Genomic DNA, 23,268 nt, shown 5'->3' with positions numbered 1-23,268 from the left:
TCCCCCTATTTCTGCGGTTCCTTAAATTTATTTTTTCATACCTCCTGCATATCCATGTTCATTTAACTTGCTCGTTTATTTATCTACTGGAAATATATACTCTTATAAAACTGAAGGTTGTTACACTAATCCTGCCAATGTTTTTATCTGTTTACAATTTATCTGCAAATATTCAATAAACCATTTTTTAAAAGTTTGTCATCTTGATTTCTTATGCTTCCGGTAAGTTTCGCCATTTCCTAATCATTTTGTATCCATTCTTCCCTTTACTGGGACTTCTGCTTCCTTCCACTTTGGGGCAAGCAACATTCTTGCTGCTTTAGTAGCATACCTAAATAAGTTTCTATTCTGTCCCTATTTTCATGCTCCTATTTTCATCGGAGAAACAAAAGGCATGCAAACCAGAGTGCAAGAACCATGCAAACCAGCTTTCGCATTTGGCCAAAAAGGAGGCCCCTTTTTAAACAAAGATTTTCATTTTATTTTATTATAAGCGTTTGCTGCAGACTGAGATAGCCATATGCTAGGTGCAGGTCAGCAGAAAAGAACTGCTGGGAAATTGCAAACAGGGAAGAACTACCATATTTTTCGCTCTATAAGACGCACCAGACCTTAAGACGCACCTAGTTTTTGGAGGAGGAAAACAAGAAAAAAAAATTCTGAATCTCAGAAGCCAGAACAGCAAGAGGGATTGCTGCGCAGTGAAAGCAGTGATCCCTTTTGCTGTTCTGGCTTCTGGGATAGCTGCACAGCCTGCATTCGCTCCATAAGACGCACACACATTTCCCCTTAATTTTTAGAAGGGAAAAAGTGAGTCTTATAGAGCAAAAAATATGGTACTCCTGCGAGTGAGCCCTCCTGCAATATTTTAAGAGCGATGTCCTGCGCAATTAGCATTGCGAGTTCTGCTATAAAAAAACAAACAAACCAAGTTTAGGAATGGCTTGTAGCCACTGAAGAGTTCAGCCCAGGAGAGTCGAGAGACCCAGATAAGCCATGAATCACCCCTTGCCCCTGTCATTTTTACTGCGGCGGGAGTAAAGCAGCAACTCCAGGGGGAGGACAGGTGAACTTGAAGTGCACAGGCCCTTTCATTTTTGTGGAGAATGTTCACAAATTATCTGAAGAAGCAAGGCTGGGCCTGTTTTTTTGTAGACCTGCGTGCTTCCTCTCCAAGAATGGCCTTCTCCACCCCGTTTTGCACCTCAGAAAGAGCACGCCTGAGAAGCTCAGAGGGGCTGCACGTTGAGTGCGGAGCCAGAGAAATAAAGATCACTTTTCTGCGCCGCCCTCCCCTTCTTGAAAAGCTCGTTTTCTTCCCCTTTCCTTGTCTCGGTGCCAATTAGTCGACAGGCAAAAGCGGGGAGGGGGTGGCACAAGGATGGGGGGGGGACCTGGGAGAGCAGCTCTCTGACGCTGCCCTTCCACCCGTGTTGGGAAGCAGAAAGGCCCAGCCCGGTCTGGTCCACGGGGGCCCCCTCTTTCACGGCCGGCATTCTTCCCCACACAATTGGCACTTGGGGGCTGCGGCCTTCCAAGCCGTGCCATTCAGCAGAGTGACACCTGTTGGCAAAGCGCAGGACGGTTTCCCTCCAGGCGGGTGCCCAAGCAGGCGGGTCTCTGGGAACTCGGCCGAAGGCTCCTTTCTGCGCCACATATGCCGGTGCAACACAGCTGCAGAGTGCGTTGACCCCTCACAGCAGTGCAGGGCCAGCCCGGGGTCGGCCGGAGCAACAGGCTTCCCAGCGGCCGAGGCAGCGGGCCATTGTCCTCGCATATTGGATGCTTCCCCATATTCATTTCTCCTTAATGAAGGTGCATTCCTGAGAGGAGAAATATTTACATTGGGCTTCCCAGGTGGCCACATCTCGAGCGAGACAACACAGACCCAGCTGCCTCCCAATCAAAACCTCTTTAGCAGGCCTCGAGAGGAGGGTGACGCGAGGGAACAAAAGTCCAATAACCAAGACACCCAACTGCCTTTCTCCCTCCCCACGGCGGAGTCAATGGAAAGTCCATTTCACATGCTAATCCCCACTGGCTCTCTTCAACAACACCTTTTCCCGAAAGTGTTTGGGAAAAGTCCTTGTGGCGGGTACACAGCGCCCCGCTGCTCGGATTCTTCCTTGTTTTAGTCCTGTGGGTCTCTTCCCTCCAGCAGGGCCATTTACAAGAGGGAAGAAATTAAACAAAGACTTTGGAGTTCATCAACCTCCCACTGAAATTCACAGCTGCTGAACAAACTAATCCCCTCTTCAGGGCTTTCTTCCTTTCAATGGGTTCTTGGCTTCAAAGACACTTCGAGAAAGGACTTTGCGGGGACTCACACTGTTCCCTCAATAGAAGTTAGTGCAAGTATTATACTCAAAGCAAGTGCCTTTACAAACCCCATCCCGCTAAACAATCGAGCCCCCTCTGACTCCATCAAATGTACCCACAGCAATCGAGGCTTCGGGCGCCATGTTCTCCTCGAGGCATTTTGCCCTCTAGAAGGGAAGTGACATGCTCTCACACACAGCTGGCTCTGTGTGGAGGTGTGTGTGTGTGTGTGTGTGTGTGTGTGTGTGTGTGTGTGTATGGCTGCATGGGAATGGCACAGCGCAGCAAACAGGGCACGCTCAAAGTTGCCCCCACTTGGATATAGGAGCAAGGCTGAGTGCTCTTCGGAGAGAAGGCTTTGCAAGCAAGGCATGCTGGGACTACCCAAAGTAGCTGGCGCAGAGTCAACCCCTTGTGTTAGTTGGCACCTTCTCTTGTCATAAGCTGCAATAGCTCAGTTGGTAGCGCATGAGACTCTTAATCTCAGGGTTGTGGGTTTGAACCCCACTGTTGGGTGAATGATTCCTGCATTGCTGGGGGTTGGACTCGATGACCATCATGGTCCCTTACAGCTCTACGATTCTAAGATACCCTCCAACATTTCTCCAATGAAAATAGAGACATTCTATTCCATTCTTCTTCTAATTATTATTCCCCACCCATCTGATTGGGTTGTTGCAGCTACTCTGGGCAGCTCCTGACATCTATAAAAACATAATACACCATTAAACGTTTTAAAACTTCCCTATACAGGGCTACCTTCAGATGCCTTCTAAAGATTGTATAGTTACTTATCTCCTTGGCTTGGTAGGGTCGCATAACTCCATGCCCTCCAACATTTCTCCAATGAAAATTGGGACACGGGTGGTGCTGCGGGTTAAACCACAGAGCCTAGGGCTTGCAGATCAGAAGGTCGGCAGTTCGAATCCCCGTGACGGGGTGAGCTCCTGTTGCTCGATCCCTGCTCCTGTCAACCTAGCAGTTCGAAAGCACGTCAAAGTGCAAGGAGATAAATAGATACTGCTCCGGAGGGAAGGTAAACGGCGTTTCCATGTGCTGCTCTGGTTCGCCAGAAGCGGCTTAGTCATGCTGGCCACAAAAGCTGTATGCCAGCTCCCTCGGCCAGTAAAGCGAGATGAGCGCCGCAACCCCAGAGTCGGTCACGACTGGACCTAATGGTCAAGGGTCCCTTTACCATTACCTTTAAGGAAAAACAGGACATTCTGGGATCAAATCAGAAACAGGGATGGCTTCTGTAAATCTGGGACTGTCCCTGGAAAACAGGGACACTTGGAGGGTCTGGGAGCAGGATAAAACTATCGCAGTGGCTGCGGCGCTCACCTAAATTGAGATACTGCAATTGTTGTTTCACTCACATCACAGCAGCCCTCGGTTTTAAGTTCTCAGCAGCTTTGCTGGTCCTAAACAAGCTTTGTGGTTGCATTTCCCACCCCCATTTTCTTTTCCAGGCAGCACCACCAAGACTGGGAAGGTGTAGCTGTGTTGTTTCTTCAGTCTCCAGCACTACCGAGCTGGAGAAAGTTGGGGCGTCCGGGCTTCACTGCTGCTTCTTTTCCTAACAGTACCGCAGCTCCTGGTGGGTTAGCCACAGTGCACAAGGGCAGAGTTTGACGGAAGCTGCCCTGCCCCTTGGCAGAAGAGTGGATCCCAGCTCAAAAGAGCATATTTCCAGGGAGGGACACCTGACAGGGGGAGGGAGTGGCTTGTGTTTGTGAATGCGAAAAGCATACACTCCCAATGTCCCAAAGACAGCTGTCCTCAGATTGCTATTAGCAGTGCAGGAATTGCAGTATTTTTTCCTACTGCCATACCGGGTGGTGACGAATAGGTTGCCTGTACTTTGGGTTTTTTAGTGCAATCTAGATGGCTTCAAGGGACGCGGGTGGCGCTGTGGGTTAAACCACCGAGCCTAGGGCTTGCCGATCAGAAGGTTGGCGGTTCAAATCCCTGCGACGGGGTGAGCTCCCGTTGCTCAGTCCCTGCTCCTGCCAACCTAGCAGTTCAAAAGCACGTCAAAGTGCAAGTAGATAAATAGGTACCGCTCCGGCGGGAAGGTAAACGGCGTTTCCATGCGCTGCTCTGGTTCGCCAGAAGCAGCTTAGTCATGCTGGCCATATGACCCGGAAGCTGTACGCCGGCTCCCTCGGCCAATAAAGCGAGATGAGTGCCGCAACCCCAGAGTCGGCCACGACTGGACCTAATGGTCAGGGGTCCCTTTACCTTTACCTTACTTTATATCTGGAGACTCTTGAGAGTCCCATGGACTGCAAGATCACACCTATCCATTCTGAAGGAAATCAGCCCTGAGTGCTCACTAGAAGGACAGATCCTGAAGCTGAGACTCCAATATGTTGGTCACCTCATGAGAAGACTCCCTGGAAAAGACCCTGATGTTGGGAAAGATGGAGGGCACAAGGAGAAGGGGACGACAGTGGATGAGATGGCTGGACAGTGTTCTCAAAGCTACCAGCATGAGTTTGACCAAACTGCGGGAGGCAGTGGAAGACGGAGTGCCTGGCGTGCTCTGGTCCATGGGGTTACGAAGAGTCGGACACAACTAAACGACAACTTTAAATCTATGCATCTCTTCATTTATTTTTCTCCCCAAGCTACTCTATTCCATTCCCAACTGGCTTTCATACCCCCTGCCCCCCTAGCTTATTCATCAGGCTGTTCTGGGTGCTTCTTGCAGTTTCCCCTCCCACCTCCCATTTTTTGCACTTCTGGAAACATCGGGGTTACCCTGGTTACCTCCCTCTTGCGTCCAACTGTTGCAGCCTTGGCTACGTAAGAGGCAGCTCTCGTCTCTGAAAAGCAGAGCACGAGGCAAGCAGGGCCAGCCGCTAAATGTTGCAGGGTGCTCCTGCGTGGCGATTCCCAGGTTGAAAAACAAATTGGCATCAAAACACCGGGTTTTGTGTTTGTGAACGTTTAAAAGTACAACCAGTCTGCATGCAAGCCAATGGAGCATGAGGCTTCGTAACCAACTGCTTGATTTGGCTGGGGAGGAAGCAAAAGAGAGTTGCACCCATCAACCTTCCCACTCTGCTCGTTCTGTCACTTTCTTGCACCCGGATTCCCTCTGCACCTCTCCTGGTGCATCTCAGCCTACAAATGCTTTGTATGTCCCATTGTATCCACTGGTGCTTACTCTCAGGAAGGCATTAAGATCCCAGTGCTATCTGTATCTGAGCAGCCTGATCCTCTGCAGTCTTAACAGTCACTGCCTTTTCTGGCAAGGTCCTGTATTCTCCACCCCCTTCCCCCTTACAATTACGTGGGGAGGGGGAAGTGGGAGCATTCTCTCTGACACTCTCATGGCATCGCAGCTGCTCCCACCCCCCTCCATATGCCGGGGGCTAAATTTAGTCAAAGTGCTCATTCGCATCAAGGAGCGGACTACATCGCCGGGTTGTTGTTAAGCAGCACTGCAGCAATGTTGGTGGAATGCTGTTTCGTTATTACAGCAAGCTTTGTTGTTGAACTGATCTGCTCATGCCGCTGGGGCGAGACATCTTTATAAAGGGATCTTTAAAATGCACTCGGACTGAACACATACCACTATGCAAAGGATCATTTTCTTTGGCTTGGTGCCAAGTAACCCAGAGAAAGAAAATTAGAATTTCCCTTCACCCAATTGTATTGCATTGTATAGCCTCCGGGATATAAAAATAGAGGTATTCTATTTATGCAATGCCCCTATTCTCACACTCATTCCAAGGGTTTATCCACTGTTAACTTTGCTGCAGGCTTGTGTGTACCTCCTCTACTCCTTCATTTATTCTTCAATACTCTGTTTGTTTTTATTACTGGTGCTGGCCTTTTTTTATTTCTTACACATGGTGAGAGTTCTCATTTGGTTCTGCTTGTTTCAGCCCTGAGGGGATATTTTTTGGTAGCAACTTGTGATCTATAGATTTCTGTGACAATTCCTTGTGAGTTGATAGCTAGGTTTTGATGAAGGGCAAGGAAAAGCTTTCTTTTTGAAGTCACCTTTTTTGATTTTCCGTCATTGCAGTCTGGTACTCTTTGCTGGCGCTGTACAAGTGGTGGTGGAGGGGAGGTTACTGGGTTGTTTTTGATTATGTATTTAGTGGTTTTATATTCTGATTTTATCTTGTGGGCAATATACAAATTTAATAAATAATAATGATAAATGTTTCTTTACTGTGGATCAATGGATTTTTAAATAGAAGACAATTTTATCTATTATCACATTTATATCTCACTGCTCAAAGCTGCATATATAACTGTCCTCCTCCTCATCTTTCACAAAAGCCCAGACACATAGCTCAGGCTGTGACTGGCAAGAGTTAATTTTATGTCGGAATGGGCACTTGAACCCAGGCCTTAGCCTGACAAGCCAACCACACAGTAGGTGAGGTTGTCTTATTTTATTTTGCTGACTGTTTGCCCCTCATTCAAAAATAAGCTGGTGCAGTGCTACTTACTGAATAACCTGGATGTTTGTCAGAATATTGGTGCTCATTTGTTTTTACTTTACAATATTTCTGAGTCATGCTGTATTGATCTTACTTTGTGTGCCGATTCTCACATGACGCAAAAGGTTCTGAAGGAAACAAGGTTACGCCTAAAAGAACTCTCTTTAGGTTTTAGAGCGACGTGGGTGGCGCTGTGGGTTAAACCACAGAGCCTAGGACTTGCCGATCAGAAGGTCGGTGGTTCAAATCCCCACGACGGGGTGAGCTCCCATTGCTCAGTCCCTGCTGCTGCCAACCTAGCAGTTCGAAAGGACGTCAAAGTGCAAGTAGATAAATAGGTACCGCTCAGGCGGTAAGGTCAGCTGCGTTTCCGTGCACTGCTCTGGTTCGACAGAAGCGGCTTAGTCATGCTGGCCACATGACCACATGCCGGCTCCCTCGGCCAATAAAGCGAGATGAGCGCTGCAACCCCAGAGTCGGTCACGACTGGACCTAATGGTCAGGGGTCCCTTTACCTTTATGCTAAGTCCACATGGCCCACTGTACAACATACTCATACAAATCAGAAATAACTAAGTAGAGGCTTTCATGGTTGTGCCCTCCTGTCCTTCCCCCCCCCCCCATAAAAAAACAACACCACACCAGGATCTTGAGAAGAGTGGTGTACAGTTTGTTTTATAGATAATCCTGATCAGAGAGGATAAAAGAGGAGTTGCAGTTCCAGCCATCCTTATATCTCATAGTGCTTCACCACAGGTGTTTCGCTGGGATCCCCACCTCGTGCCACATGCAGGTCACCGTAGGGAAATTGCTTTGGGCCCTGTAGAGAACAGGAGACAGCGAGAATTAACTCATCACACTACATGTTTATAGAGTACAGAACCAAGAGGCCCAAGTGAGCCCTTTCAAAGCAACAAAATACCTGCCAACCCACATGCTGAATCTGACCATGTCCCCCACTTTTCGTTTGCTCACAAGGCCACCTGCATGTGGCATTTCTCACTTAAGACAGATTATCACCTGCCAAACAATCTATTGTGAGCAGTAAGAACCCAATCCTTGTAGACCAAGTTCAAGGTTCAAGGATAGTTTGTTTTCAGGGCCACCATTTCTTTATGGGGCTACCTTTGAAGGTGACCCGGAAACTACAACTAATCCAGAACGCGGCAGCTAGACTGGTGACTGGGGGCGGCCGCCAAGACCACATAACACCGGTCTTGAAAGACCTACATTGGCTCCCAGTACGTTTCCGAGCACAATTCAAAGTGTTGGTGTCAACCTTTAAAGCCCTAAACGGCCTCGGCCCAGTATACCTGAAGGAGCGTCTCCACCCCCACTGTTCTGCCCAGACGCTGAGGTACAGCGCCGAGGGCCTTCTGGCGGTTCCCTCACTGCGAGAAGCAAAGCTACAGGGAACCAGGCAGAGGGCCTTCTCAGTAGTGGCACCCGCCCTGTGGAACACCCTCCCATCAGATGTCAAAGTGATAAACAACTACCTGACATTCAGAAGACATCTTAAGGCAGCCCTTTTCAGAGAAGTTTTTAATGTGTGATATTTTAGTGTACTTTTGGTCTCTGTGGAAGCCGCCCAGAGTGGCTGGGGAAACCCAGCCAGATGGGCAGGGTACAAATAATAAATTATTATTATTATTATTATTATTATTATTATTATTATTATTTATGGGGATCCATCCAGGGCTGCAACTCTGACTTTGCTACAGCAGATTACATTCCAGCCACATGCTGGAATACACCTGTGGGTATAGGGCGATATACAAACTTAATAAATAATATTAATAATAACTCACAAGCTTTACACCCCACCCCTCTTCTATGTAGGCAAACCAGAGGCACGATCACAGTTCAATGACACATTCCAGCTGGGCAATAGAAAGTGTGGCTTGGGGAGAGGGGCATAGCTTAGGGAGAGTCCTGAGGAGCACAGATGACTCCCTAGCCTGAGGTTCCCCAAATATTTTAACAAAAGACAGAAAGTGGTCCCCCCCCCCCCCCAGATGATATGGGGCACTGGAGTCTAGGTATGAACTTTAGAGGGCTCTCACAGCCAGATATTCAAAAAGGCTGACTTGTAACTCACCACAGGCTGGTAGGATGGAAATATCTCGCCCAGAAGAAACATGGAGACCATGAAGCCAATGAAGCCGAAGAGGTACTTAAACATTGTGTTCCGGGGCACGAGAGTGGGAGATGTGTCAACCCGGTTCCGGATGAACATATCAAAATGCCAATGCAGCTGGTCAAAACAAAGGGGAGGTGTGGTTATATATGGCCAACACCACCTGCGAGTTATCTTGGGGTTATTATGGAGATGAGAGAGGGCTTCACACAGTTTACTGCTAATACTATGAACCAGGGGTTGTCTATGGGGGAGCTTAGACATGAACTAGTTCACATGGCAGGAATAAATCTTCCCCTTGAACTGATGTGACAAGCAAACAAAGTTAGCTGTGAAGACCCAGTAAAAAACCAGGAAGGGGGGGTGGATCACCCAGTTTCCTCGCATGGTCCCCTTCCAGTCTTGTTTTGCTTCCCCCACAAAAAACAACAAAAAAAAAACTGATTTCTTCTGCAAATAAGGGACTCTGCAGTGATGAGACATCATCCTATGATGAAATTTCCTATTTTGTATCTTAATATACTGTATTTTCTGGCGTATAAGACTACTTTTTAACCCAAGAAAATCTTCTCAAAATTCGGGGGCCGTTTTATACGCCGGCTACAGCAACAGCTCCGGCAGCAACTCCCCACCAAAGGATAAAAAGACAACAAATTAAATCAGAGGACACCAAGCTCTCTAGATGAAGCAGAAATACGCTTGAAAATTGGCCCCAGAAGCCCCGGCCACTGGGAAGTGGAGTGGATTTCCGAGCCGGACTGGAGACTGGTTTTTTAAATTTTTATTTGGTGTGCGTTGGAAGAGGAGTAGTCTTATATGGCGAGTATATCCCAAACTCTATATTTTAACTGGAAAAGTTGGGGGTTCATCTTATACGCCCAGTCGTCTTATACGCCGGAAAATACGGTACTCTCGCCTGTGATCTTCACTCCTCCAAGTCTGTTGCGCTGATCTGCTTAGAGACCTCCTGCTCCCTGAAACAGAGCCATCCATTCAGCCTTGATGCTGTTTACGTCATAGAATCATAGAGCTGGAAGGGACCCAAGGATCATCTAAGTCCAACCCCCTGCAATGCAGGAAGTCTGGATGATGTCTAGGTGACATCATCCCCCTGAATGCATGCACCTTCTCTTATTAGTCTTCAAGCCACTGATAAAGATCTCTCTCTAATATTTGCCCTCCCTTGTTAAATCTGTGTTTCCAGGAGAAAACACATCCTATGTGCCTATAACTTCAGTTGCTTCTGCTTAGCCCTTAATACCAGAACCTTCCCATCCCCTCCCTCCCTATCCATGTTTAGACTAAGTTCTTAGGAAAAGGACCTGCTCAGTTTGTGTTACATTTCAAAGCACCACAAGTATTGATGACACTGAGTGACTTCATACACTGCAATCAGAAAGCAAAATATCTGCAAGGTCAGAATCTATTTTTAAAACACATACAATTATCATTTTCATACTCAAAACTTGGATTCTAAAGTGTCAATGTGTGTACACTAAGTAAATTCAAAAACAGGAAGATCTTTTGAGCTTGGAAGCATCAGAATGTGATTCAGTAAAAAGTCTCAACTCGGTGATACTCTCCCTAACCCAGATAAATATGGACTGCAAACTGAAATCACAGAAATGGAACACAAAAAACTATCATCCTTACGGTCTCGCCGTAGTTACGCCTTAACTCAGGATGGTCCCACTGATAATAAGGATCTCTCTCATGCTGGGATCGGTCAGGAAGCTTGGGATAGTCACCGTAACTATGAAAAGTATATAAGGAAGTCACCATAAATCCATTGCACTAGACAAACAGAAAAATGCTTACAAGAACAGTAACACAAGAGCAGAAGAGACAGCAGGTAAAGCATCCTATAAAGATCTGAGTACTCTAGGTTTATGCATTAAAAAATACTCAGCCATTTCATCCTGTAAAAAGCAATATGCCTGTGTTTTACCATTTCCCAGTTTTCCTAGTTTGCAGGTTCTGTGGGATATAGTGTGATATACCACTAAGTCATGGAAACAAAACCCACTCGGAGTTGTGTATTTAATTAAAAATATGTAACACAGGGTTAGAAAAGATCCAAATTCCAATCAGGAAGGAGGGGAGAGAGAGGGAGTTTATGTCACAGTGGCAGCTAGTGCCACTTTAATATTATTACAAATGTGAGCTAAGGGAGAGGATCCTCCATGAATTAGGCCAATGTTTCTCAATTATGAGTCTTGAAGAGCTTCATACTACAGAAGGACAACATTAACATGGAATTGTTTACTTACATTTAAAAACTTTAGACTTAATGTTGTTGTATTTCAGCAGTCACCAACCTGACCCCCTGGGTATCTATGGAGTCTGTTAAAAAGGTTTCTGTAAATATTGCCCTCCAAATCAGCAATGCATGAGGGCCTATTTGCCCTTCCTGCTCAGTACTTGTGTGTATTGGCTCAGCATCTCTTACACTGAACAGGTCCCCTTAAACATGCCCACATTTCATTGGATGCCATGATTGGACATCAACCCTCCCTTCCGTTCTGAAAACAGAAGGCGTGCAAAGAACTGCTCTCTGTGAGTGAATGCAGAAGTGGTTGACGTAGGTACCTTTTTTCTGTTGGTGGAAAGGGGATGCCCACGTCATTTTGCATTCCTGTCTCTTTCTAGATATGGCAAACATTTGGTGTTCTGTCACCCGCACCCCCAGAGCAACCATTTTGCAACTGGCACCCCAGGATTTGCTCAGAATTACCCAATATATTCATTGGCCCAAACCAGTTGAGAACCCCTGTTGCATTTGGATTCCTGCCTTCACTTCAAATCTAAGCTTCCCTATCAGTTATGGATTCCCCACAGTGTAGACTGTAATTCTAAAGCAGTAGTTTAAGGTAAAGGTACCCCTGACCATTAGGTCCAGTTGTGACCGACGGGGTTGCGGCGCTCATCTCGCTTTACTGGCCGAGGGAGACGGCGTACAGCTTCCGGGTCATGTGGCCAGCATGACTAAGCTGCGTCTGGCGAACCAGAGCAGCGCACGGAAATGCCATTTATTTTCCCGCCGGAGCGGTACCTATTTATCTACTTGCACTTTGATATGCTTTCGAACTGCTAGGTTGGCAGAAGAGGGACCGAGCAACGGGAGCTCACCCCGTGGCGGGAATTCGAACCGCCGACCTTCTGATCAGCAAGTCTTAGGCTCTGTCGTTTAACCCACAGCGCCACCCACACTACTAACATTTTCAACACAGGGACGTGGGTGACGCTGTGGGTTAAACCACTGTGCCGCTTGGGCTTGCCAATCGAAAGGTTGGTGGTTTGAATCCCTGCGACGGGGTGAGCTCCCGTTGCTTGGTCCCAGCTCCTGCCAACCTAGCAGTTCAAAAGCACACAGTGCAAGTAGATAAATAGGTACCTCTCCGGCGGAAAGGTGAACAGCGTTTCCATGTGCTGCTCTGGTTTCGCCAGAAGCGGCTTAGTCATGCTGGCCACATGACCTGGAAACACTGTCTGTGGAAGCGGACAAACGCCGGCTCCCTCGTCATTTAAAATGAGAGGAGCGCCACAACCCCAGAGTTGTTTGCGACTGGACTTAATTGTCAGGGGTCCCTTTACCTTTTAACATTCTCAAGTGGGTTTGGATAGGGTAGGAATTTTCCCTATTTTAAAATCCTGAGGCGCTGCCCTGACCTCATGTTGCTAATGCAGGTTCATTTCCCTAGTTTTCATTACTCCTTGGTAAAAACCGGACTAATAACCCAAGTCACTGAGTTGATGTCAAGATGAACAAATATCTCAAATGTGGCTCACGCTGAGAGAGACAGTATTGACCTGAATATGTGCTTAAAATTGTCCCTTCCTTTGTGGCTGGCCTTGCAAAGTCCAAGGGGTTCCCAAGATGGTGTGGTTGGATTCCCATTGACTGAACTTCATGAAAACCATCTGTTATTGCTGGGGGTCAAAAAGCATGAATATTAACTTTATTTTACCCAAGTGCCTGCAAACAACACCAGGAGAGACATATGCTTTTCACAATCCCAGCTCCCCACATCACCCAATCTTTGAGTCAAGTATACCTCACCCCATGCCATCATCTGGATAAGGTTCATAGTCCTCCAGTCTCATGTTGTACTTTTTTGCCGCAGCTGCCCGTTCCTCCGGAGTTTTGGGGTAAGGCCCAGGCAGCAGGTCTTTTGGCGTGTCCGAAGCTAGAGGAAGAAATGCAAGTTAAGCCCAAGGCTACAGGGGGAAATAGCAGCTTACAAAGAATACATTGTTCAGAGAAGGAACAGTACAGTGCTGTAGAACAAAAAGCTGAATTCATTTAGGCCTGCATTGAAGGAAGCTTTGAATTCGCAGTTAAGGAAATAAGTGTACAGCTGTGTTCAGCAGCACTCTCACCTCACGGCAAAACTAGTGGGGTTGCCACTGAAAATGTCAATGTTCTCCCCCTTCACAATCTAATACTTTTGCCAGATCTAGTAGTGTCACTTCCCTGCATTTTTTCTTACCTCTGTGACAATCAATGATGTGGAGCGAGTGTAGGGGAACACACAGCGAGCTCACATAACACAGGAAAATCTGCAGAAACAACCCCAACATGGGTGTGTTTCCAGCAGCCCTGCATGTAGTCTAGAATCACAGGCGGTTCCATCCTCAGTCACCACCTGCCATTCAAAATGAGAGCTAAAGCAAAGAGATCCAAAAGCACAAATCCCTGCCCTTTATGCAGAAAGAGCACAACGTTCTGCATAAAGCGCAGCGGCAGCTAGGGGGCGAGGGGTGGAATGACCAGACGAGTCTAATCAATAAGGGTGGGGGTGTGGAGGTTTGGCATGAAGGTACCCTAGAAAAGCCTCTCCCAGGCCACAGCTTTAAGAATAGCAGAAGTAACTGCGAAGGCTCTCTCTCTCTCTCTCTCTCTCTCTCTGTGTGTGTGTGAGAGAGAGAGAGAGAGAGAGAGGAAGGAAGGAAGGAAGGAAGGAAGGAAGGAAGGAAGGAGTCGGGGGGGGGGATTCCTTTAATAATTTCAAATGTTATGTGACCTTGTTGTTCAAGTCAATCTTTTTTACATAGTTTAATGTATCGTGGTATTTTATGACTTGCTATTTTTATTGATTATAATTTAGTAATGGTTATTGTAACTGTTGAGAGTAAATTTCTCTTTAATCATTATTGGCTGATATTTTGAGAGCTGAATTTTATTGTGTATTACAGGCTGATGGATTACTGAATATTCTTTATTTTACATGTTTATTTTAAGTCATTTTAAAATTATGACTTATTTGTATTGGATCGTTGTAAGGCGTGTGACCTTTCTTGCATATTTTGTTGCCACTTCAGCTTGTAAGCTGCCTTGTGTATAGCAACACAGAACGGCGGTATGCAAATTAAAAGTGACGATGGTGATGAAGATGACAGAAGCCACAGAGAAAATTGAGAAGACGTGAATAGCCCAGATATTGTGCTGGCAGGAGCTAGCTTTGGTTTTTTTTCTCTCTCTTTTTAAAGCCACCATCATCCTCGGTGCCACTGAACAGGGAATTCTAACCTGGGACCCGGGACCCTCTGGTCACAGGCATTCAGGAATGAAGCCCCACTAAATTCACAGCACAAAAAGAAAACTAGAAAACAATGAAAATCAAGCCACAGCCCTTTCCCACTCTCTTTTACTCAGTGATAAAGGCACTGTGTCTTCATGGAGCTGTCTCCCAAAGCCAGCATGCAAAAGGACTGCAGCCACCGTTGGAGGATTCATAGAATCGTAGAGTTGGAAGGGATCCTGAGGATTATCAAGTTCAACCCCCTGTAATGGCAGGAATATGCAGTTATCCCATATGGGGATCGAACCTGCAATCTTGGTGTAATCAGCACCATGCAGCTGTCCCATATCAACTGAGCTATGGAGTGACAGGTAAAAGGAAGCTCTTCTTCATGCAGCATATAGTCAAACTGTGGAACTCGCTCCCACAGGAGGCAAGAGGGGGACATCAACCAGAATGGATTAGACAAATTAATGGAGGAGGAGAGGGCTATTAATGGCTTTGCCCCCAGCACATGGAGGCAGTGAATGTTTCCAAATTCCAGTTGCTGGAAACCATGAGTGTGGGATTTTGCTCTGGTGCTCAGTTCCTGCTTGCTGGTTCCCCACAGGTACCTGGTCAGCCCCTGGGAGAACAGGATGCTGGACAAGAAGGACCAATGGCCTGATCCAGCAGGCTGCTCTTTCCATTTCTTCTATTTCATACACCACTTGATGGTAAAACAACAACAACAACCCTCAAAGCAGAGACGCTAAAACCGAGAACCTTGAAATGTACAAAAAATTAAAACACTGAAACAGGTTAGAAACCATCTCAATCCTCTAAGCACCTAGGTAGGCTTCCCCTAAACAGGAATGTCTTTTTAAGCAGGTGCCAAAAGAGTGCAGTGAAGATGTCTACTTGGGATCAATAGGCAGGGAGGTCCAAAGTGGTAGGCGCTACCTCACTAAGCAACCAAGTTCTTACAAACACAGAAAACAGGTGTTTGGTGGCACCCGTAGGTCCAGCGCAGCCTCAACTTCCTCCCAGCTCAATGGACCCCCAAGTGAAGAGGAAGGGGACCTCCACACCTGAGGGGAAAGTAACCCCCCCAACTTGAGATGGCCCCCACCTGTGGAGAAGTGAGGGGATGTTGACCTCCCACCTTAGAGCATGGTGACCTCCACCTGAGGGGAAGGTGACTCCCCCTACTTCAGGGGAATGTGACCCCCCCACCTGTGGAGAAGTGAACCCCCTGTTTGAGGGGATGCTGACCCCCCACCTGGTAGTCAATGACCTGTCTACCTTAGAGCATGGTAAACCCCACCTGAGAGGAAGGTGACTCCCCCTACTTCAGGGGAATGTGACCCCCACCTGTACAGAAGTGAACCCCTTGTGTGAGGAGATGCTCACCCCCCCCCACCTGGTAGTCACTGACCTGCCCACCTTAGAACATGGTAACCCCCACCTGAGAGGAAGGTGACTCCCCACCTAAGGTGACCCCCCCATCTGACAGTCATTGAACCTTGAAGGAAGGTGACCCCTCCATTTGAGAAATTTCTTTATGTATGCTACAACAGCAGCAAGAATACTCATTGCAAAGCATTGGAAGACACAAGATTTACCCACACTGGAGGAATGGCAGATGAAATTAATGGACTATATGGAATTGGCAGAAATGACTGGCAGAATCCGTGACCAGGGAGAAGAGTCGGTGGAAGATGATTGGAAGAAATTTAAAGACTATTTACAGAAATATTGTAAAATTAATGAATGTTAGAATGATGTTGGATTGAAGTTAAGGGGTTTCTAGCTGTATGGGTACAAAAGAATATGGAAAAATTGGTTTTTAATATGTAAAAATCTAACGTTACAATATATCAAGACTAAGGATTAGGAGTAAAAAGGAGGGAAAGGAATTGTTGGATTAACAATTGAATTAGAATACAAAAGAGGGAGGTATGAGGAGGTCCGGGAAACAAGTAAACGTAAAAGAAGTGAGGAAAAGATGGAATTGTTTTTAACTGTTTTTTCTTTCTTTTTTTCTACTTTGTATTTTTCTTTTTTATTGTTACTTTTTTTTATTAATGTGATCTTTTTTTCCTTTGAAACTTTAATAAATATTGTTTTTTTTTAAAAAGAGAAAGTGGCCCCCAAACCTGAGGGGAAGGAGACTCCCCCTACTTTAGGGGAATGTAATCCCCCCACCTGAGGTAGTGACCCCCCTCACCTGTGGAGAAGGGACCCCCCCATCTGAAGGGATGCTGACCCCCCCCCAATCTGATAGTCACTGAACCTTGAAGGAAGGTGACCCCTCCATTTGAGAAAGTGGCCCCCAAACCTGAGGGGAAGGAGACTCCCCCTACTTTAGGGGAATGTAATCCCCCCACCTGGGGTAGTGACCCCCCTTACCTGTGGAGAAGCGACCCCCCCCCCATCTGACAGTCACTGAACCTTGAAGGAAAGTGACCCCTCCACTTGAGAAAGTGGCCCCCGCACCTGAGGGAAAGGTGACCCCCACCTGTGGGGCAGTGACCCCCCCCCAAGGGATGTTGACCCCCACAACCGCCTGCCTGAGGGGAAGGTGACCTCCCCACCTCCCCTCTCTGCACCACCCCATGGGAAGCGGCGGAGGCGGCGGCAGCAGCAGCAACTCACGGACCGGCACGGGCGCCGCTCGGAGCCGCCGCTTTCCACGCCAGCGGCCGCAGCAGCTGGAGAGGCCGCAGCCGGACAGCAGCGGCGCCGCCGAACGCCATGGCGGCCCTTCAAGCGCCGAAGGGAACTCTGACCTTTGACGGCGGAAAGGGGCGGAGCTAAGGTGGGGGGAGGCGCGCGGCGCGCTCCGTCACGCACATTACAGACGCATTAAATGCCGGCCTTGGTTGCCCGGATGTCGTTTGGACTACAGCTCCCATCACCCCCAGCCTTTGCGTCGCAGGACCTAAGCCCCGCGCTTCCTTTGGACGCCATTCCTCCGCGTGCGCACGCGCGCAAGCACGCACCGTCGCCGCCTCCCGCCGGGCGGAAGCGGCCTCTTCCCTCACGGGGAACAGTGGGTCGATTTACAGCGCACGCGCGGCTAAGGGCTGGTTGCTTCTGTGGCCTCTTGCCCCCCAAGCAAGAGACAGGGCGACGGGGCCTTCGTGCTCTCCCTCAGCTGAAAGCGAAACGTTTAATTTAATTGTCGCGTTTTATTTATTTATTTTTCAAAAATTTTTTACTGGTTTTCACAACATTATAAACAAACACATAAAACAAACAAACATAAATCATAGCCTTATTAAAAATTACGCTTATTAACATTACAGATAGGTAGCCGTGTTGGTCTGCCATAATCAAAATAAAAAAAAATCCTTCCAGTAGCACCTTTAAGACCAACTAAGTTAGTTCTTGGTATGAGCTTTCGTGTGCAAGCACACTTCTTCAGATACACGTGTATCTGAAGAAGTGTGCTTGCACACGAAAGCTCATACCAAGAACTAACTTAGTTGGTCTTAAAGGTGCTACTGGAAGGATTTTTTTTATTTTGCTTATTAACATTGTTAAGTGACTTCCTCGCTTGAATTTCATTGCATATCCTTTTAACGGTTTTCCAAATCACAGTCCTTATAAAATTTAACTTTAAACATTAACATCCTTAGATCTTCACATTATGAAATTAAACATATTAATTCATCACTTAACTTAAATAAAATCCTAAGCCAATTGAGTATCTGCAAGCTGTTTTCAGTTAATTTAACTTAACATATTTAACTAAGTAATCGTTAAATTTAATCCAATCTTCCCGATACTCCTCCTTCTGGTCGTGGACTCTTCCGGTTAGGTCAGCTAGCTCCAAAAAATCCATCATCTTCATCTGCCATTCTTCCATCGATGGTAATTCTTGGGTTTTCCACTTTTTAGCTAACAAAATACGAGCAGCAATTGTGGCATACAAAAATAATTTAACATCTTTCTTGGGCAATTCCAAACCTGTTATTTTCTTGTTTAAACAAACCTCATGGCTGTTTCGTTGCTATTTAATTTATAGCATGGCTCCTGCGGAGACTGAGCTTGTCTACTCGATAGTAAGTCCTATTGAATTCCACGCGGCTTACTCCCCGGTAAGCTCGTGGCCCCTTTTGATAAAGGGTGGGTATACAAATTGAAATAGTAATGATGATGATAATAGGTTAAGGGACCCCTGACCGTTAGGTCCAGTCGTGGACGACTCTGGGGTTGCAGCACTCATCTTGCTCTATAGCCTGAGGGACCTGGCGTTTGTCCGCAAACAGTTTTTCCAGGTCATGTGGCCAGCATGACTAAGCCACTTCTGGTGAACCAGAGCAGCACACGGAAACACCGTTTACCTTCCCTCCAGAGTGGTACCTATTTATCTACTTGCACTTTGACGTGCTTTCGAACTGCTAGGTTGGCAGGAGCAGGGACCGAACAACGGGAGCTCACCCCGTCGTGGGGATTCGAACCACCAACCTTCTTATCGGCAAGCCCTAGGCTCTGTGGTTTAACCCACAACGCCACCCGCGTCCCCTTGATGATGATGATGATAATAATATGCAGTAACTGGCTACATAGTCAGAATCCACAGGGGTTGCGGAGGCAGGGTAGAAGGAGATGGGGGAAGTATTTTATGGTGGTCTGCTGAGTTCAACATGAGTGTTAATGTTAAGTTGTGGGTGAACATATCAGACGACACAGCGATTCTTCAAACAGCTCTTGTTTATTCACAGACCAGAACAGAACAGAACTGAAGGGTTCAACCAGCCTGCTTATATAGAGCTCCACTAGAATGCAACAGTAACCATTTTCTGTAATTATCCAATCACTGAACGTCACTTTCAATCCCTTATTTGCATATGTGGACCTGAGTGAAAACTATCTACAGTATCCCCTGCTGGCCTAGGGTGAGAACTTTAGGAACTTTAGTACATAACAGTTAACATATACACCACCTCTTCTGCCCGGGGTAAAATTACACTGTTTTGCTGACTAGGTTGTACTCCTCCCATGACACATCTCTGAATCCAACTATCACTACACACGGTTGAGGTTGCTCTGGTAGTGGGGTTACACTGATGCAAAGTTAAGCCATAATATTCCTCCTGATACTGTAATATGCCAATGTAAAGTTCCCAGCAGCAGCATGTCTTCCAGGTCTGCTTGCACAGGGGAGGGTTCTGTAAATAAGAAAAAAGGCAGAAGACACAGAAAGAGCAAGCAAGCAACACATTCGTGTTGAGAATAAACAGCAGTTAGATGTAGGTATACCTGTTTTATCACTGTCTTCATTAAATTAGTATGTTTATAACTAATGTTGTCATTAGAGCAAATGGGTTTAATGATAAATAATCTGGAATGGGTTTTGATCTGCAGAGGTTTATAATAGAGATCGTTACAGAGACATTCCCCATTATGTCTGATGTGAATAACGGGAGAAAAAATGAGAACTAGTACGCCAGAGTTTATGTAATGAAGTAAAATGTAGGCTTCATTAATGTTAATATTGATCTTATGCAAGATAATGCATCAGTCATGCTAATATTATATATATATCTGAAAGTAAGCATGCTGTTTCAGCTGTTTATATTTTCCCAGCTCTGCCAGGACAAGACAATTAGATTTGGATATTAACTTTAATAATATTGATACCATTCCAAAAAAGGCAATTTGCATAATGAGGTGAGATGCAAAATTGATCTTATTTGGAATTGATCCCTCCATCCCATAAAACTCTGCCCCGTAAATTCTCATTAACTTTTGCTAGAATTTGCCACATGGAGAGAAAGATTACATCAATGGCCATTTCAACTTTTAAAGTCAATATTATTCTAACCATGGCTGAGTAAATGAAATATATTTTAGCAAGGGGTGGGCAGAAATAAAGAGATGGCACAAGCCAGAAAGGGAGGCCTGTCGCTTGCCGCAAGAAGGGCAAGCACATAAAATACGCAACGCAAATGTTGAGCTTCATGTTCTCATAAGATACCTTGACCTGGCTTGACAAAGCTGTGTGACGGAGGGAGCTCCCAGAGTGGACTTCAGAGCCACCTTGCTCCCCCCTGGTCCTTCTTACTGCCCTGCCAAGAATTAACTCAGGGGTCGACATAAGACTCTGGGTAGCCCCGCGCGTGGCCCTTTTCTACCTGTGAGCGAGCGGGGCGCAGGGAGGAGAGCGAAGCGCCTCCATAATGACTGACTGGGAGACAGCCCCTGCTGTGGCTGAGACCCCTGATATCAAGCTGTTTTGTAGCCTTATTAGAGTTTACCGATTGGGTCTGCATTGCTCCGGGACAGGAGGAAGGAAGTCAAATGACACTGATAGCAGAAGGCACTTGCGTGGTGAGTCCACAGCAAGTCCAAAGAAATCAGAGATTACATGCAGTATACATATCCTCCAGGAACCCTCTCCCTCCTTCCCCAGGAATCCAACCACGTCAGCCTATGTACGCAGGTTGACATCACATATGTTCTTGCTCTGGTATTCTTAACCATAAAAGGGTATTCCTTCCTGTACTTCTGACCATAAAAGGATCTTTCTCTTCCTACTCTTATCTTGGAGGAAGAGGTCGTCATCTCCGAGAACACGCTCTGGCGTTGTTCCCGGACTTGGGTCTGTGCGTCTTTTGTGGTCAGAACGTAAGATAAGGCACAAACGTGTCTTCTCTGTTCTACTGGTACAGTCAGGGCCATCCCTTGCCGTGACTGATAAAGGAGAGAGTTTGTTTATGCAGCTGTGTCCTTGTTATGCATTTGCTCAACAGCTCAAGTTTTATGAATTTTAGAGTGCTCTCTTGTAGAAACAAGAAAAGAGGGGGGGGGGGTTGAGTCAGTTTTAAACTGACTGCACAGAAACCCATTCCTTCAGTTTGGGAAATGGAGTACAGGTGATGTGCAGATCAGTGACATCTCCTTGCAGGATTACATTGCAGTGAAGGAGAAATACGCCAAGTATTTGCCACACAGTGCTGGGCGCTATGCTGCCAAGCGCTTCCGGAAAGCCCAGTGTCCTATCGTTGAGCGCCTCACTAACTCAATGATGATGCACGGACGCAACAATGGCAAGAAGCTCATGACTGGGCGCATCATCAAGCATGCCTTCGAGATCACCCATCTGCTCACAGGAGAGAACCCCCTTCCAGTTCTGGTGAATGCCATCATCAACAGTGAAGACTCTCCCTCGTGAAGACTCTACCCGTATTGGTGGAGCTGGCACAGTGAGGAGACAAGCTGTTGATGTGACACCTTTGCGTCGTGTCAATCGGGCTATCTGGTGGCTCTGCACTGGGGCTCGTGAAGCTTCCTTCCGCAACATAAAGACCATAGCAGATGAGCTGATCAATGCAGCTAAGAGTTCCTCCAACTCTCAAGAGGTCCCAGGCCCTAAGGAAGTTAGATTAGCTTCAACCAGAGCCAGGGCCTTCTCAACACTGGCTCCGGCCTGGTGGAATGCTCTGTCTCTTGAGACCAGGGCCCTGCGGGATCTGATCTCTTTCCGCAGGGCCTGTAAGAGTTGTTCCATCTGGCCTTTGGCTCAGAATCAGTTTGATTCCCTCCCCCTCTTTCTTTTTCCTTTCTCCTCCTATGAAGAGATTGCTCCCTAATTGTTTTAATGTTGTATCTTAATTCTTTTAAATTGTATTTTAATCAGCTTTTTATTATTATTGGTTGTTAGCCGCCCTGAGCCCGGTCTTGGCTGGGGAGGGCGGGGTATAAATAAATTATTATTATTATTATTATTATTATTATTATTATTATGCCATCAAGAAGAAGGACGAGTTGGAGCGTGTGGCCAAGTCCAACCGTTAAGAGCTGCTGCTGCTGCTGCTGCTGGATATCCAAAGCAAATAAATTCTCATTTAAAAACAAAACAAAACTCAGGGGTTGGCATGGGCCGGATCACTCCCACTGAGATCCTCCGTGGGCCAGACCGGTGAAGCGCGATGCAGGAAATCATGTCTGCGCATGTCCGCGGTGCCGGAAACTGCTTCTGCGCATGCCCAGACGGAAATCACTTCTGCGCAGGCGCAATTTTCGGCATCTGGGCATGCGCAGAAGCAATTTCTGGCGCTGCGAACATGCACAGACGCGGTTTCCGGCATCTGGGCATGCGCAGAAGCGATTTCTGGAGCAGTGGAAGAGAGTCCCCATGCCGTGCTGTGCCGGTTTAGCGCAGCGCATGGGGACTTGCCGAGTGGTTCGCTCAGGGGCCGCTTGCTGACCCCTGGTTTAACTCAAGGTGTCGTCTAAACTGGGACTTGTGGCTAAGAGCTCTCTTCACGAACCACGAGGTGCAGCCAATGTTTGTTGAAATGTGGACCAACCCACTGCAAGAAGGGCTTTCAGTATACTTTGCTGCCTCAAGTTGACAGGCTTGGCAAAGCTTCGTGCAGAAGAAATGTCTCTCCAGATATTGCATGGAACCTTTTTGGGAGAGGAAGTTCCCTCTTCAGAGAGAAAGACTCACTCTCCAGCCAAGCCAGACTGTGGAGCTCTGTGAGCTGTGGTGGACTATGCCAGCCATTTGCAGACCATTGTTATGGAAAAATCTAGGTGTGAGGCTGCTCAGTCACCCAGCTCGCGGAATAAAGGAAGGAGTCCAACCCACCGGAGCAAATAGCTGTAGACCAAAGTTTATTGCGCAATAGGTTCAAAGAGCAAATTTGAACCCCGAGGATGGGGTGACAAAGACTTTTAAAACTTTCCCACCATATCCCAGAATACAGTTTGTATAACGTGATTGCTACATCACTGGCATGTCACAAAAGGGGAGGGGTTAACCTTGGCAAACATGTCCAGACAAGTCCTTGGTACAAGATTAGCATAAGCAGACATGGCAGGGCAAGAC

The 23,268-nt window shown here is 46.9% G+C and overlaps 1 protein-coding gene and 1 pseudogene across 2 annotated transcripts; one reads left to right on the top strand and one right to left on the bottom strand.

The window, feature by feature from the left end:
* Nucleotides 1-7,431: 7,431 nt before the first annotated feature.
* NDUFB8 (NADH:ubiquinone oxidoreductase subunit B8) lies at nt 7,432-17,244 on the bottom strand. Its single transcript, XM_081005772.1, has 5 exons — nt 17,083-17,244; nt 12,980-13,106; nt 10,573-10,672; nt 8,881-9,036; nt 7,432-7,602 (listed from the first exon to the last, which is right to left on the bottom strand). The coding sequence occupies exons 1-5, from the start codon at nt 17,177-17,179 to the stop codon at nt 7,513-7,515; spliced, it is 570 nt and encodes a 189-aa protein (XP_080861898.1). The 5' UTR covers nt 17,180-17,244; the 3' UTR covers nt 7,432-7,512.
* A 2,853-nt stretch (nt 17,245-20,097) lies between these two features.
* Nucleotides 20,098-22,979, top strand: LOC308477627 (small ribosomal subunit protein uS7 pseudogene; annotated as a pseudogene). The gene is made up of 3 exons: nt 20,098-20,102; nt 21,273-21,811; nt 22,974-22,979. The product of its transcript is annotated as a small ribosomal subunit protein uS7 pseudogene (transcript).
* Nucleotides 22,980-23,268: the final 289 nt, after the last annotated feature.

This window comes from Podarcis pityusensis (genome assembly GCF_964106645.2).
Source record: "Podarcis pityusensis genome assembly, chromosome: 5".
NCBI classification, from domain to species: domain Eukaryota; kingdom Metazoa; phylum Chordata; class Lepidosauria; order Squamata; family Lacertidae; genus Podarcis; species Podarcis pityusensis.
The sequence above is the reverse complement of the archived record's forward strand: the minus strand, read 5'-3'. Positions and strand labels throughout refer to the sequence as shown.

Bases quoted from the DNA above. Each gene is read 5' to 3' on its own strand.
- NDUFB8 (XM_081005772.1), bottom strand. From the start codon at position 17,179: ATGGCGTTCGGCGGCGCCGCTGCTGTCCGGCTGCGGCCTCTCCAGCTG. The intron at 10,673-12,979 runs GTGAGGTATACT...TACTTTTCATAG, and splicing joins TATCCAGATGATGGCATGGG to TTACGGTGACTATCCCAAGC. The intron at 7,603-8,880 runs GTGAGTTACAAG...TGTTCTCTACAG, and splicing joins TTCCATCCTACCAGCCTGTG to GGCCCAAAGCAATTTCCCTA.